The following is a 17,587-nucleotide window of genomic DNA, read 5'->3' on the forward strand; positions in this document are numbered from 1 at the left end:
ATCAATGTTAAGGATATTAGTCTGAAGTTTTTTTCCTTGATGAGTCTTTGTTGGGTTTTGGTGTCAGATTAATATTGATTTCATAGACTGAGTCTGGAAGAGTTCCCTCCTTTTGTATTTGGCAGAATAATTGGTGGAGAATTGGTATTAATTCTTTAATAGTCTCATAGAACTCAGCTGAGAATCCATCCAGTCCTGCGCTTTTCTTTCTTGTTAGGCTTTTAATGACTTCTTCAATTTCATTGCTTGACCTTGATTTCTTAAAATTTTCTATATCCTCCTGGTTCCCCTTGGGCAGGTCTCTAAGATTTTGTTGATATCTTTAAGATTTTCTAGGTTATTGGAGTATAAATTTTCAAATAGTTTTTGATTGTCCTCTGTATTTCAGTAGTGTCTATGATGATATATACCTTTTCATCACAGATTTTAATAATTTGAGTCTTTTCTTTCTTTGGTTAGCTTGCTAATGGATTGTCAATTTTGTTTATTCTTTCAAAGAACCAACCTTTTGTTTTGTTGATTTCTTGAATTATTTTCTTAATCTCAATTTCATTGATTTTACCTTTGATTTTAATTATTTCCTGTATTCTATTGTTTAAGTGTTGATTTGTTCTTCATTTTCTAGGCCCTTAAGATGTTATGTTACATTATTTATTTAATATCTTTCTGTGCTTTTAATGTACAAGCTCAATGCCATTATGAACTTTCTTTTTAAAACCACCTTCATAGTGTCCCAGAAATTTTGATAAGTTATATCATTATTCTCGTTTACCTCTTTTTTTTAAATTTTATCCGTGATTTCTTCTGCTACCAGTCATCATTCAATAGTGTATCATTTAATCTCCAAGTGTTAGAGTAACTTTTATTTTTTATCTTATTGTCAATTTCTTTTTTTTTCATTCCATCATGACCTGATAGAATGAAGGGTATTACCTCTATTTTTTTTAGAAGTCAATAATTGTGGGATTATTTTTTAATCTTTATTTTTATGTGGTGCTCAGGATCAAACCTAGTGCCTCACACGTGGTAGGCAAGCAGCTCTACCACTGAGCCATGACCCCAGCCCACCTCTCTTTTTTCGAATGTGCTAAGAGTTGCTTTGTGGTCTATTTTAGAAAATATTCCCTGTGCTGCTGAGAAGAAAGTGTATTCAATCATTGATGGATGAAATTTTCTATATATGTCTGTTAAGTCTCAATTATTAATTGTATCTTTTTAGTTTTATAGCTTCTTTATTTTTTGTTTGGAAGATCTGTCTACTGATGACGGAGGTATATTAAAGTCACCCAGTTATTGTGTTTTGATATATTTGATTCTTGACATTGAGAAGCATTTGTTTGATGTATATAAATATTTATGGTTGTTATTTCTTCTTTCATGAGTTTTATGATTTCCTTTAGCAGTATGAAATGAACTTCTTTGTCTCTTCTGCTTGATTTTGGGTTGAAGTTCATCTTATCTGATATGAGACTAGAAACCCCTGCTTGATTACGATATCCATGTAAATGATTTTTTTTTCATCTATTTACCTTCTGTCTAGGAAGGGTTTGCCTATGTGTTGAGTGACTTATAGACAGTATTTTGTTGAGTCTTATTTTTTAGTCCAATCTGCCATCCTATATCTTTTGATTGATGAGTTTATATCATTTATCAATGTTATTATTGAGAGATGATTTTTATTTCATGTCATTTTGATTCACTTCTAGTTTCTAAATTGAATTAGATTTTCCTTTCATTCACTACTCTTCTAATGTAGTTCCTCCTGCTGCTAGTTTTCATTTTTTTTTCTATTTCTTCTTCATGAAATATTTTATTGAGTGTTTTTTAGTGCAGACTTTATCGTTGTAAATTCTTTTAACTTTTGTGTATCTTAGAAGGTTTTTACTTTATAATCATTTCTGAAGCTTAATTTTGCTGGATATAGTATTCTTGATTTGGGTCCATTTTCTTTCAAAGCTTGGTATATATTATTCCAAGATCTCCAAGCTTTTAGGAGATGGGTTGAGAAATTGGCAGTGATCCAGATTGATTTACTTCTATATGTGACCAGTCCTTTTCCTCTAGCAGCTTTTAAAATTCTATCCTTATTCTGTGTGTTTGGCATTTTAAAAATAATGTTATTTGCAGTAGGTCTGTTGTAATTTTGTATATTTGGAGTCCTTTATACCTCCTGTATTTGATTTTCCATTATTCTTAAGGTTTGGGAAATTTTCTGATATATTTTTCATTGAAAAGATTGTGCATTCCTTTAGTTTGTACTTCAGAGCCTTCATCTATCCTGATGAATCTTAGATTTGGCCTTTCAATGTTATCCCATTTCCTTGAAACTTCTTTTTTATGGACTCTTAACATCTTTTCACCAAGATCAACTTTATTTTCAAGATTATGTGCTTTGTATTTATTACCTGAATATCTCTGTTTCACGTGGTGTATTCTATTGGTGATGCTTTCCATTGAATTTTTTGATTTATTGATTCCTTCATTTCAAGGTTTTCTGTATTATTCTCCTTCAGAGTCTCTCTCTCCTTATTGAAGTGATCTTTCACTTCTCGTATTTCTCTCTAATTTCACTCTTTACATCATCTTTTACCTTGTAGATCACTTTAACTATGAACTTTCTAAATTTCTTCCCTGACATTTCCTTTATTGTGGTATCAATGGAGTCTGTTGCTGAAGCCTTCTCTGTTGTTTGGGATGGTTTCTTCCCTAGATTTTTCATATTGTTTGTGTGTCTATCCATCTACTCAAATGGATCTCAGGCAGCAGAGTTTCTTCCCTATGAATTTGTAGGGTCCTTGTAGGCTTCCAGTATCTCAAAGATTAGGGGAGCCAAGTAATAGCAACAATCTATGCAAACAATACCTAGTACTAAATTAAATACTTGTTATTACATCTACAGTGTTAGTAGGCAAAATAAATAGAAATGGTAGGATCAACAATATCTGTCAGTAAAAACAGTAAGCAATCATGTATTATGTCTTGCATAATCAAACAACAGCTATTATCTCTGATTTCTGCAGCAAAAACAAACACTACAGTATTAGTGGTAGGTGCTGGCATTATATAAACCAATGAGTGCTAGGTTAAGAATAGAGTTAATTAAGAGGAAAGAAGAAGATATAGGTAGGTTTAAAAGAATTTGCAATTTCAAAAGGTGAATAGAGAAAATGCAGAAAGAGATGTAGGATGTGATGGTTATGGGTGGGAAGAGAAAGTAAAAAATTAAAGGAAGAGTGAAAGAGAAAAATAGAATTATGCTGTTTAGCAAGAGAAAAGAAAAAAGAAGCAACAAGAAAAGCAAGAATAATGAAAGCAAATACAAAATCAAACCAAACTGTAATAATCAAAACCATAACCCTCAAAAAACAGCACGCAAAAATAACTACCTTCAAAAAATACTAGAGTTGAGAAAACGGTAATAAGTATGTGTGTATAAATGTGTGTGCGTCATTCAGCACATACTCACCAAAAACAGGCGAATCTTGATGAAAAATTAAGGAATCGTTTCCATTGCAGTGGACAAAACAGTCAATGAGAATTTATGTTCACTCTGCCCAACTGTCTTTCTGTTTGTTACTTCTTGAGGTATGTACTGAACACAAGTAGGCCTGGGCTGTCAAATTGTTCCTTTTTTTTTGTATGTTGCTCACTTAGATGCCAGTTGGAATTAAAAAATTCTCAGGTTCCCTTCCCAGCAGTATGAGGTGGGGTGAAATGGCAAGTACTGTCAGCTCCACTCCAGGGTGAAGTCTCTGCTGGGTTGTGGTTCCTGTAGCTGGAGCTCCTGAGGTTAGGACTCAGGTCTAATGAGCCCCGCTTGCTTTAGTACATGGTGAGTAAGTCTGGAGAAATGAAATCAACCTCTACAATCTGGCAGTTGCCTCTCTCCGCTGGCAGATACCTCAGGAGTCTTCCCAAGATTCTACTCACGGGATGGAGGAGCCAATTCTTTGCAGCTTCTGTCGCCCGTGGAGGACTGACCCTTCCCAGGCTCCCAGGCTCAGTCCTGAGCATGTAGTCAGCTCCCTGTTCAAATTCCTGACCCACTTCAGTTGGTCCTGTGAGTTCCCAGATTCAGAAGGGGCTCTCCCAGGCCTCCCTGATTTCTATTGCCCCAAGCAAAATACTCTCTGTGCCTGATTTCCTCTGGATTTGGTAGGCTCAGTCTATGTCACAACAATGGTATCTGCCAGGACTGTGTGTCTCCGGATCCCAATTCTTGGTTACTATTGTGGCTACCCCAGTGCAGTTGCCTAGAGGTGGCTCCTGCCTCGGTTCTCTGGGGACAACTGTTACATTTTCCAATTTAATTTGTTATTTTTGTTATTATTACATCTTTTCTAATATGATCTGATTCTCAACATTGAAATTTTTATTCTACTGTGATTCCTGTATGGAGAAGAAGCTATGAAATCGGTCAATAACTTTCTGAGCATGCATCTCTGATTTTAGTATACTGTAATTAGCATCTGACTTTTGTTTCCCTCATATAACAAGTGACTATGTTTAAATAATTATAATTTTCTTTCAAATTATATTCATCTCTGTATATTGAATAATGAAACTGAGATATATCATCTTTATATTTAACAGAATTTTTTTAAAAGTCTGCATGTATATGTTTATATAAAACATGCAAATTTAATTCACATTTTATTTAATTTTCATTGTTTCTGCCCAATCTTCAGTTAAGACCTAGTATTTTGGGGTGCAAATATTAATGTTATTATTCTATGCCTTATGGTAAAATTATGTCTTTATAAACTCTTTTCTGTGCTTTAATGTCAAAATAAGGTAGAACACAATTATAATGTCAGTTTTTGATTAGCACAAGTTCATTGCCCAACCTGATAATGAATGTTCTGCTAGTAAGAGGCCAATTGATCATGTCTTTAGGGACCCAAGCTTTCCCGTTCTGCCTGTATTCTCTATCTAGTGTTTTATCTTCCCCTGATCTCCCAATGCATATGATCCTTAAATTCTAGGTTTTCAATTCCGAGATACTGAACTGTGTGTGACAGATAAAACCTAGATGATAATACACCTCAAGCAAATTTTCATTTTTAAGTACAGATAAAACATTGAAATGTTGGAAGAAGTCATTTTCTAGGTATCTTATTCTTAAACAACATAAATAAATATTTTCTCTATCTGTGGAAAGGCAGGAGGTATATTGCATGTAACAGAAAACAGTGGGCTTCAACAACAGCAACAACAAAAAAGGTTATTTATTGCGTTGTATAACTGAAAAAGACAGAGGTGGATTTAGGTGGTGATGCTCAATTGGGCAACAGACACAATATTCAGGCTCCAATTCTTTCTTACTCTTTGAACTGCAGTGTCAGCCTCAATCAGGGGCCACCGTGTGCATCTATGACCCTCTAGGTTGTCCTGTTGTGTTGTGTGGCTGCATCTCAACACACCTTGTGCTGAAGAACAGGGCCCTCATCCCGTGTTCCACGTGCACCTGCAGCCATTCTTGTGCTCTGTGGCTTGAGTTGTGATGTGTGCCTTCTTTAAACCATTTGCAGTGGGTGGATCATCCTGGCACCATTTGTTTGTGAAATTTTATGTCCGAGAAAGAGGAAATAAATGCTCACAGGGAAAAAGAAAAAAAAAACAGTCGCTAATATCTAATCAAAGGGGAACTGATGCTGGGTAAGCAGTTATTTTGGCAGTGTTCATATGAAGAACTTAAAGAAAATGGAAGAAATAAAAAGGCCAGTGTCTTCCTATTACCATGACTAATTGTCCATTTCATGTTTTCATTTCAGCTGTGGCTATGGGTTTTGATTGTGTGGTTTTAGCATTGATGTCAGGAAGGTTTGCAATTGGTAAGGAAAGAATTAATTCCAGTTGTGTCCCTTTAGCGTACAAAGGAATGAAAAGTAGCAAAGAATACGAATCAAATATGACCTATTTGATTTTAGACTTGGAATTTTTTATTTTGTTGTTTAGGGTTAGTCTGTTCTGAGAATGTCAAACTCAGTAACTTCTTTAAAAATTTTCTTTTGAAATTGGAAAAGTGTTTTATTGATGATTTCACTACCAAGAGACTAGGATGCCAGACTGACTGAAAAACATCTTTTCAGTCTTATTCAAATCAAAATTTAAAATCATTGCTATGAAACACATAATTTTAGGAAAGAACAAAATGTTTCTACTACCTTCTTCAGCAGCATTTTTCACCCCAATACAGTATGCAGCACTGATCACACGTGAGAAATGAAACACCTGGTAGGTAGTAAGTGTGCTGGGTGCCTACTGTGTGCTATTCTATGTGCTCACACAACAGCACACAAGTGGAGGATGAGCCTCTGATAATGTGGAGCATGCATTCTGCTAAGGAGGGAACTAGACAGTAATGTGTCCTATGGAAAAACAGAAAAATGTGAGTAGGATGTGGACAATCTGGAGGGCCAAGATCAGGCCTGCCCCTGGTTGGCAGTGAACTGTGTTTTCACAGGATGGAATGGGTGGTCTGGGTGTGCCACATATAAAACATGAAGTCTCATGAAGTTCTTTACAGAACTTTTATACATATGTCTTGTTTCAAGTCAGCAAGGACATTTGACATGAATGGTTTCCTCTCTGTATTTCACATAGGGATCATAAGAATTTGGGCTAATATAACACAAGGCAGAGTTGGAATTTATTTTAGGATTTATAAACAAAGATGTTGTTGTTGGTGGTGGTGATGAGAGTGGAGATGGTGATGGTAGTAGTGGAGGTGTTAGTGCTAATGGTGGTAGTGGTAATGATGGTGGTAGTTTTAGTAATGGTGTTGGTGATTGTGGTAGTAGTAGTTATGGTGAGTAGTGGTGTTGATGATGGTTTGCTAGTGGTGGTAGTGATGGTGGTATTGGTGGTGGTGGTGATGGTGGTGGTGGTGGTGGTGATGGTGGTGATACTGCTATTGCTGCTGGTGATCATAGAGGCTGTAGAAGTGGAGAAACTCTGGCCACTTATTAGTGTTTTTCTTTCTTTGAACATCTGTTCTAGTCACCAACAAACATATGCCTCTATGCACTTTACTCCCAACTACTCTTAGTGTTTGTTTTAATTTTCATATTTTTCTTAATTTACTTACAATTGGTTCATCAGACTATCAAATAACTAGTATGTGTTCTTACTGAATAGTATCTCTGAGGTTATATTGTTTTATATTTAATTCATACCCGCATATCTGATGGCATATTGGCATATATATGTGTGCATATGTATGTATACTTATATATACATGTCTTTATATAATTTTGTGTGAATGATCTACTCTAGAACACTCATGAAATATTTATAATAATTACTGTTGCATTTTTGTAAGTCATTTCTTTTGGAGTTCCACTACACCTAGAGTTTTGGTTGCAGGATTTATCTATTTCCTGAAACTTCATTACTTGTAGCATTCCATAGCAGTGAGTAGTCTCTTTTCTTGCTTCCCTATCTGATTATTTCCTATGTAGCATTTTTGAGAAATGTTTATGAAACTAGGACCAAAGGTATTTGAATAAAAAAAAGAAGGAAAATAATTGTATTTGTAAGTTCTTTGTATTTTTGACATAAATCATCTTGAGGAATTATTTTCTTATTGAAGAAATCACACTCTAATATTTGAAGCCATTTATAATACTTAATGTTTTATGACATTTTCTTAATGAACCTCCTGCTTTTGCAGAGTGTTATTTTTAAGATATTTGCTCTTTCCATTCACTTTTTGTTGAGCGTGCCTTGTTGAGTAACGTGGTCCTCTTATCTGTTTCACTAGCCGTGGTTTCAGTTATGTCTGCCAGAGTCCAAAAAATTAAATAGAAAACTCCAGAAGTGAGCAATTTGATTTAAAATGAGTAAGTTTTTAATCGTGCCATTCCACATAGCATGAAGTCGGTGCTATGGAAGCCCTTCAGTCCTTCCTGTCCAGGACATGCACTGTCACTTTGTCCCACACATCCATGCTTCATGCAACACCTGCTGGTCAGTTAGGTCCTTGCTTGCCTTGTAGGTGGGTCTCAGATCCACTGGAGGTGGCTCACTACAGTGTTCAGGTAGCCTCATGCTGTGTCACAGTGACAAGTGAATGTGTCTTCTCACTTCATTTCAGCACACAGGCATTGTGTCACCTCACATTGTCACAAGTGTGAGTACAGCACAACAAGATATTTGGAGAGAAACACCATATTCACATAACTTTATTCTAGTATGTTTTATGATTGTCTTTTTATTATGGGCTAGTGCTGTGGACCTCTTACTTTGCTTATGTATAAATTAACCTTTACATTATGTGTGCATAAGAAAAGCACATGATGTGTTGGATTTGTACTTCCCGTGGCTTCAGACATCCCCAGGATCTGCATCCCCTGTGGATAAGGAGGCTCATGTAGAGACAATTAGATGCCCTGGACAGGAGTGATGACATTCTGCTGATGGCTTTGCCCTCACCTGTCCCACTTGGTGTAGTGACCAGATGCAGATGCAGCTGGAGGCACATGTTCATTACATCTGTCTCTGCAAGCCAAGAGGGAGAGTTTATGTTACTTGATAGAGGTCTGGATCCTAAATGACTTAACAACCAGGATCAGTGGAATGGATGAAGAAAATGAAATGGTATGTGTTATTTAAAAGAAACATAAGACCTTTTCTATAGGATCCAAGAGAGTACAAAAGGCCAGTTTATAAAACAATAAAGGGAGATATACTTCAACTTGGTATGAGGATTTTATAGTCTTAACAGAATCATTTAAATATCATATGGGATGGTCATATATTTTCTTTCACTGTAGGTTTGTGCCAGCTTAGCAGGAAGGATAGAGAAGGGAATCAGTTTGGTCAGGCACAAAATGTTCAATGGATACTTACTATTATTATTGTTCTGGGTGCTGGTGCTATAAAATGAAGAGGCACTGTCTACACTCTTTAAATTTAAAGTATGCAATATTTAGAATGTACATAAGTAAAGAAATAATAGAACAGATACTTAAGTAGCTAATACTCAATTGAAGAGGTGTTGCTTGTATGGATCAAGATTTACTAAATGGTATGAAGAGATAATTAGCATACTTTAGCTTTATGTATACAACTGGCTTCTGTATCTGTGTTACTCAGCTTTTTGTTTTTGTGGCTAAAATGCCAGATAATAACAACTAGGCAAAGGAAGAGTTTATTTTAGTTCATGGTTTCAGAGGTTCTGTATGTTGACAGCTGACTTGGGGCCAAGTGAGACAGAACATCATGACTGAAGGGCACAAGGGGAAAGCAAATCAGCTGCTGACAGCCTGGGAGGGTGGGGAGCGGGGAGGAAGTGAGAGAGACTGAGAGAGATACACCTTCTGTATTAACACAGTAGCTTTTGGGAGACACCTCATATTCAAACTATATCAGCATCTGAGGATGCAGCAATGAATTGAAAATAGTTCAGAAAAATGTGCCAATATAGATATGTATGGAATCTTTTTCTTGTCATTATTCACTAAACAATACAGTATAACAATTATTTACATAGAATTGACACTTTATTATGTTTTAGAAGAAACATGGAGGAGATCTCAAGTATACAGGAGGATACATATAGGTTATATGCAAATGCCAACCCATGTTGTATATCACGAGACTTGAGCACCTGTGGATTTGGTGTCCTCTGAGGTTCTGGAACCAATCTCTATGGGATGGTATGCAGTTGTACTGCCTGCATGATTCTATAACTCATGAATCTATGATATATGCATGTGTTTTTAAAATTCATTTTCACTGACAGAATGTTACAATGGTTGAGTATGTCACCATTTTGTTATTAGTGAGGTGTGTGACATGTATGCCAATTTAATTTTTCATTTTCATTGTTATGATTATGAGTAAAAAAATCAACAGCTTTTCAGGGTCATTGGCTTTTTCAGGTTTACCTTTCTATAATTTGCCTATTAAAATACTCTGCTTATGTTTCAACCAATTATTTATTCATTACACATTCTTAGGACTTCTTTATATATTTTGGATAGTAACACTCTTTTACTTATGTGTGTAGGAATTATCCTCTTTCATTGTAAAATTTACTTGTTTTTGCTTTATTCATGTTGCTTTTTGGTGAACAAGTTCCTAATATAAAGTAGTAGGCTTTGTTAATTTTTTCCTATCTTACTTAAGAAATGACCTGTACTACACCTAGGTCCTATCATTTTCTACTTTATTTTCCTATGAATGGTTTTAGACTTTGCTATTAAGTTTCCAATATGTATGAGTCTGTTTCTGTCTTCTTGTTCAGCTAGTCATTCAACAGCTGTGTATAGTGTGCTTATGGGGTGCCAGTCACTGAGTGGTTCCTGGAAGACAGCTTTCCTCGATGTGGGCTTGTCTCTCTGCCCTGTGGTGCTGATCTTCCAGTGTTTCATTTTGCCCATACCATTTTTGTTAGTTACAACAGCTCCTTAAACCTGAATACCCAGAAAGGCGAGTTCAGCCACCTCCTTTGAGCCAAATTGCCTTTGCTTTTCTTGATCCTTTATTCCTTCATATTAATTTCATCAGCATCTTTTCAAATTTCTTGAAACTTTTGTTGATTTGATATCATTTATTGCTTTTCCAACCCTGGGAGTCTTTGATACTCTTTTCATGTATACATCATGACTAAATAATAGTAAATGGTCAATAATTAGCTTCCTAATTAAAAAACATGTCCTAAACAATATTTTATGCAACTAAAAAAAATCAAAGTACTGATTAAAGCAAATGTTTCTACTCAAACCTTGGTATGAGAAGATTGGAGTTTTATATTTTATGCTTGTGGAAGATGTCTGTATATTTTGAAATAAGCTAAGTGATTTCTTTTGCTTGAAAACTAATTATATCCTTATATATGTATGAATCATAAAATGATGAGTAAACCTGAGATACTTTTTATAAGTTATTTTTCAATATGGCCTTTCACCTTCTGGTGCCGTGATGAACTATCTCCCTTTGCAGTCTGTCTAACTGAACAGACCCAAGGATAGGTGCGGACTGCTTCAGTATTGATAGTGGTGTACTTATTCCCAAGTACAGGGTTTCCCAATAAAGCTCTGTTTTAAGGGATGTAGCTGGATCCCAAAATCCAAATGGAATTTCAAATGCCTACTCTGCTAGCCAAAAGAAAGGGAACAATTCAGGGATGAATTCAAGACTGACCTTCTTTCAATTACTTACTAGATGTGGGTGTTTGCTAAGAATTTCTCAGTATGAGAAGAGGAAGAAAAGGAGCCTCTGTCTGTTTTACAGATGAACACATAAATATATTTGTATTTTATATGTATTATGTATTTTATATGTAGTATTATGATATTCACTTACCTTTTCTACTGGTGGATGCCTACCTCTTCTGTATACAGTATTATTCAATAAAGCAGCAAACATAATAATAAGCCCTTAAAAATATTGGTTGGACCTCTGGTAGTTTCTTTATAACTATATATGGCTTTTCCTGATTTAGATTTGTGGGGTAAGAGCTGTCTGATAAAGCAGACTACAGTCAATTCATCATACTGGAACAGAATTTTAAAGTTGTCATTTTAACTTTCTCTGTTCTTCCTGCTTTTCCTTTAAAGTGTGTATGTTTTTGAAAGCATATTGGGAGTGGAGGGTTGGGGATGGCATTGTTGTTCCTTACTTTAAAATATTTTTAAAGGTTAGAACAAAAACAGAATAACCTTGATATTAACATATGCTGAACTTTTTGACATCGATCCAAATCTTACTAATTTTTATGAACCTAGATTAATAAAATGCAGTACTAAAATTAATAATCCATCTTGAAAAATGGTGTACTCATCAAAGGAGTGTGTTATTAGATTTGAGTTATTTAAAACTGTACTTGTATATTGACAAAAACTGCATGCAAAATATGTATAGAAAGAAATTGGAGCCACCTGGTGGCTCATAAAATAATTCTCTGTGTCCTAAAAAATGTTTCATGCAACTAAAAAAAAAAATCAAAGTACTGATTAAAGCAAAGGTTTCCACGCAAACCTTGGTATGAGAAGGTTGGAGTTTTATATTTTATGCTTTTGGAAAATTATATATATTATAGAATTCTGTATATTTTGAGATAAACCATGTTTTTTTAATTAGGAAGCTAATATTACAAACTATTTATTAGAAAGTCTTGTCTTTCCTCATGGTCAAATCTCCTGACTTCAGTATTTTCTGGGTATTTGGTGAATGTAAAGAGTTTTTTTTTTAAATATCAAGTTTTTTAAATACTAAGATTTTTCACTGGAAAAATCTCAATGCCACAGTGATGTTTAGTTTTATTTTATCTAGTAAGTAATTGTAAATCAATATTAATGTGTGACACGTAGGTGGGCATTGCCTGGTCCTTGATGGCGTTTCTCCGTGTCTCTCTCCCTGCAGCAACTTGGTGCTTCTCGTCTGCAGCCTCCTGTTTCTCCTGTCGCCTCTGATGGGTTACCTTAGGACCCAGGAAGCAGTGAAAACATTTCTGTTTGGCCAGAGGCCTGTTTGTGATGGCACTGGGAGGCCTATTTTGTTTTGCAGGCCTCCTAAGTGTTGAAAGCTGCCCGTTGAGACCGTTTGGAACTTTTTCCACTTCCAGTGAATTCAATCTCAATCTCTGTTGAGGTTAGAATCATTTAAACTCGTGAAAATCCCAAGAAGCTATGGAAGGCTGTCCGAGGCCTCAGCTAGAGTTTATAGATGTTCTCGGTGTAGATGAGTCCTGAAGTTTTCAGTATGAATCATTCTTCTCCTTTGCCTGACCTGGGCTTTTCTCTTTGTCCATTTCAAGTGATGAGGTAAAGTGAGATATTCCACTCTTGTTTACATGTTTTTAGTGCCTTTTTTTTTTTTGGAAGTGTCATCCTCATGGAACCAACTCTAGAAATGTCACAAAACATCCATTTGTAAGAATGCTTTCCCCCTTCCCGGGAGTGAAGATGGCCATTTTCTCTCCCCTCACTGCTGCTGATTGCTGCCTCGTTGACCAGTGGTCATCAAGTCAATGGTTTTCCCTTGTTTTATTTTCTTAATCTGTAGCATCGCTGTGGCGCTAGGTAATTTCTTGGGTTCTGTTCAAGTGTCGTTTTCCCCATAGTGCTCTCTGATGATTCTGTGAAGGCAACTGTGAGGCAGACAGGGATCTATTAATCATCTGTTGCTATTTCTATTTGCCTGTTAAGTTTTATTTCTCTTATTGTTTCTACTATCAGCATTAAAAGAGAAAGATGGGTTTCCATTGTCGTAAATGCTATATTTTACAATAAGATGCTATGTTGTCCTAGCCCCTTGCCCGTGTACGTTCACTACATTTAATAGGCTACATATGTAATATTCAAGAAAGGTTATTTAAAGATGTATTGAACAGTTACTATGCAGCAGAACAATGCCAGGAAGTAGAAACACTAACAAATGCAACCAAGTTTCTGCCCTCAGGGAACTTTCAGTTTGACCATGTCTGATTTGGTGATATTCTAATCTCTTCAGCCCTGAGAATATTCCTATATGCTGTGGCATATGCTTAGATTTTTTCTAGAAATGTTAGCCTGTGACTAGTCACTTCTTTATACCCTTGCCTAAGCAATTACAGTGAATTGCAATGTTCTCTTAGGGTCAGGAAAGTATATGTCAATGATCTTGTAAAGATGACATATACATCTTTTAGAGCGTAATATATTTCTGAATGATGAGGAATTAAGTTTTTCATTGGTCACTACGTTGTAGGACAGTCATAAATGAGTGAAGCACAGGTTGAGCTTGATGCGTTTAAAGAGACCTTGAGGTAACAGAAGAACCTTTAAATCTACCGAGAATGGTCCTTAGAATAATTTAAGAGGCAGTACGAATGTTTTGTATCCTTGAGAACTCTTTGAATGGCAACTTTATAGACTAGATTATATTTAACTTTCCCTTACTCAGCTGTTTGTCAGAGTCCAGGAATTGTTTTACTTCTGAATTAAGAAGTCGGATGTCCCATCGTGCTCTGGTTTTACCTCTCTTTGCCCCCGTGCAACAGTGGGAAAGAAGGTGTCATTTCAGAAATGATTTCTTTGGCCATCTAAGTTGACCAGTGCCAATGAACTGGCACTTGATGGCTTTATATTTGTAACTATATTTTAGTGCTTTTCATCAGGTAAGGCGTCTGCTGTAGAGAAGGCAAAAATCTTATAAATTCACTTCATTATATCTGAAAGGGAATCCGAGACGCATTTATGCCAGCACAACACCTCGTTGTGCTGCTTTTCACACGGGGGTAAACTGGGCCATCAAGAAAGTAAACAGGAAAGCTAATTTAATTTTATTTAAAATGTAAAATTTAAGCATTACTTTTTTTTTTCAAAATTTGTCTTTCCATCCATCTAAGTAAACTTATGAGATTCCCTAAACACTTTCTTAGAAATGCTTTCATTTTAATTTCATGTAATTTCACTATGCATATAATTTATTATACTTGTACAAAGTCATTCTTTTAATCTTGAATGTCATCACATCAGTGTTTTTCAAGACAATTTATGTTGTATGACCTGTACCCTTCTTGGAGCAATCATTCGCCCCAAGAAGAGCACAGGTTATGCTACATTAGTGTAATTGGAATGTTGTAGTATATTAACCTCATTCCTGGGAAATAAAAAGATGATGATGATGATTCTGATTACAGAGAAATCATACATAATGTCTGCTGATGCCCGTGGTACAGCTCTGGCTCTTGTTTATGAGGCTAAAGACTTTACTGATTCTTACATTTCTCTTTCTTCAATTCATTAGGGGTGTGAGCTTCTTTCAACTCCAGATCAGGACCACACTGACTTTACCAAGTGCCTTAAAGTGCTCCAAAAGAAGATAGAAGAAAAAGACCTACAGGTAAGATATGCGCCGATTTGGTAGTTAAGGCTCTTATCACCAAGGATATAAAAGGGCTTGTTTAAGGCTTTTACTTATCTGAAATAGTTAATTACTTTTGTGCTGTTCTTTTTAGATTTCTGTCAGTTTTTTTTTCTCCCTGTATATCAAATAAGGCTGTACTTAGCTATTAAAACCTTAACAGGTGCACATAACTCAAAGGTCACAAATCTAAACATCTTACAGAGACAAGGTATAAAATGAGTGAACTGGACCATGTCTAAGGTAATCAAAACTGAGTACTCATTGGTGGCCTAAAGTAACTAGGTATTCTTCATCTCTGGCTCATTTTTGCCACATCAAGCAGCAAGTATTTTATAATGTATCTGTTCAAATATTGACTGCAAATAAACAAACAAATATGGTCTTGATTTGGGCCATGGGCTGTCAACTGAACACTCACATGTAAAGAAATAAAATACCAACTTTCCGTGTGTGTGTGTGTGTGTGTGTGAGAGAGAGAGAGAGAGAGAGAGAGAGAGAGAGAGAGAGAGAGAGAGAGAGATTGATTTATATTTTAAGCCACAGAAGAATCTACTGCTTTACATGTACTCTTTAAGGGTGTTCAGTGATTTTCATCTATAATCTCAATGTTTAATCACTTTACTTACTTAATTTACAAGTTTTTATTTTGCTATATTTTTTGGTATCTGTTGAAATGATACCAAAGGGTATTTAAGTCTTTTCTTAATGAAAATCTATAAAATTATACCTAAAATATTGGATGACAAATTATCTTTTGTTCTCGCCTTTGACCAAGGCGAAAAGATAAGCAGAGATGCATGATCAATTATGCAATTTTCAACCAGGAAGATACTCTTACGTGTTGGATGCTTTTGATAGTACTAATAACAGGAAATGCATGTGGACCTTTCCTTAGTAATCAAGTGAGAGAGGGCAGCCTTCAGGCACAGCTCAGTCAGATCTCAGCCCTGCTGTGTAAATTTTGTCTTCAGACTGGTTCTCCCATTGTCCCCACATGCCACCGGCAGCACAGTTAGGGGATTAAGGCATGGTGGGGGAGTGGGATATGGCATCACTTTCACCATCATTAAACTCAACTCCCATCCTCTATCCATGAAGCCTCTCCTTTATTTGGCAGAGGAGGATGAGAGTATTCTGAGTTTCTTAGAATAGTATGAGCAGTGGGATGCATCCACATGGCTCACATATTCAAACCTCATAGCTAATACACATTTGGAGGGATGCGATAGGCATTATGCAATTCTAACCAAAATGTCCTTCTTAGCAATACAGTGTATCAGAGATTTACTCTAGCATATATTTTCCAGGTTGAAGTAGTTGAAGTAGTAAAATCTTTTTCTTCCTTTGAAGAAAAACCTTGTTAACTGTCATAATTGGCAAGTAGTTCAATGTGCAAACTCAACAAAAGTAATCGAGTAAACATTTCTCGTCTCCGTTCTACCTTGGCTGAATATATGAAATGCGCAGTGCCATTTTCAGCAATAAATTGCTACAATTAAATATTTGTTTAATACAAACAGAAAACAGCCAATGGAAAGTTATACGTTTATCCAGATGCAGCTGATTTTGAGTTTCTTAGGGAAAAAAAAATTGTAAATCTTCACTACTGTGTTTCGATTTTCCTAGCCTTTCTGCTTTTAAATTATTCAAAGCTAGGAATGCAATTATGTGAGTCACATTTGTTGTTAATTGGTAGTATCTATAATATAGTGTTCAGACATTGAGGCTCAAAAGAAATAATCCCATCTCAAACTCAATCAGACCCAAGTCCAGAGAGAGCCTCAGAGTGGGGGAAGAGGGTGTGATCTGCCAAAAAAACCTTGATGGAGATGGGGCCTGCCTACTGGGGAGTCCTGAGTGAATACACGGGCTGCAGGACTTGCATTGGGCAGAGCCTTTCTTCCTCTTTCTAAACTGTGATGCATTCCCTCCTCTCACGTACCTCAAGGTGTTTATTCATGTTTGCCCTTCTGCCTAGAATCCAGTTTTTCCTTCTCTTTGCCTAGACCACGTATGACACAGTTTTCCTAATTTTCTTTAACTATTAGTCTTGGCTAGGTGCTGCTACTCCGTATTTCCATATCTCCCTTTATTTCTCCTTTAGGACATGGTGAACACTTACGATCATTTCCTTAATCATTTCTAATTGCTTGAAGTCTTCTTCCCAGCTGGACTGTACAGCCCCTGAAGCCGGAGTCAACTCTGCTTGTTTGACACTTAACGGTGGTACTTTGCACATAAGAGGTGCTCTGTGAATATTTTGTATGTTTTATGCTTTATGGGAGCACACAGGAGAGCAGAGCAGAACACATTTAGGAGAAAGACTTTTTAGAGAAGCTGAGACACAATAAACAAATAGGAGCCTGGTGCCAAAGGGAAGAAGAGAGTTTAAAGAAGTGCCACAGGCACCTTGAGGACAGGGAGCAGTCAGCAGGAGGGGCAACTCTCCACTTCCATCTTCTCTGGAACCAAGATAGGCCTGAGAAGTAAGCTGACATAACACAGATCAACAGGAGGAAAACAATAAAAAGTGCATGCGGCACAAGAGCCACTATACAGAAATGAAGCCCCAAGAAGCACTTGAGTCAATTCAGTGTATACAGGTTTGGACAAAAAGTATTGAATCATGAAGAAGCAACTGAATTATGTGGGATAGCTTAAAAGAGAAGAATTACTTTAACCAGCTCAGTACAGAACACTTGGGGTCTAGACTTCTCAGCCTTGGGCA

General features: G+C 36.2%; 1 protein-coding gene across 1 annotated transcript in view; it reads left to right on the forward strand.

Moving 5' to 3' along the window:
- Tpk1 (thiamin pyrophosphokinase 1) overlaps nucleotides 1-17,587 on the forward strand; it is a 332,659-nt gene that overhangs the window by 170,439 nt on the left and 144,633 nt on the right. Inside the window, exon 6 of the mRNA XM_077796672.1 lies at nucleotides 14,740-14,835. Within this exon, the coding sequence (XP_077652798.1) occupies nucleotides 14,740-14,835 (96 nt within the window). The remainder of the gene's footprint in view (nucleotides 1-14,739; nucleotides 14,836-17,587) is intronic.

This window comes from Urocitellus parryii, chromosome 3 (assembly GCF_045843805.1).
Source record: "Urocitellus parryii isolate mUroPar1 chromosome 3, mUroPar1.hap1, whole genome shotgun sequence".
Classification (NCBI taxonomy): Eukaryota; Metazoa; Chordata; class Mammalia; order Rodentia; family Sciuridae; genus Urocitellus; species Urocitellus parryii.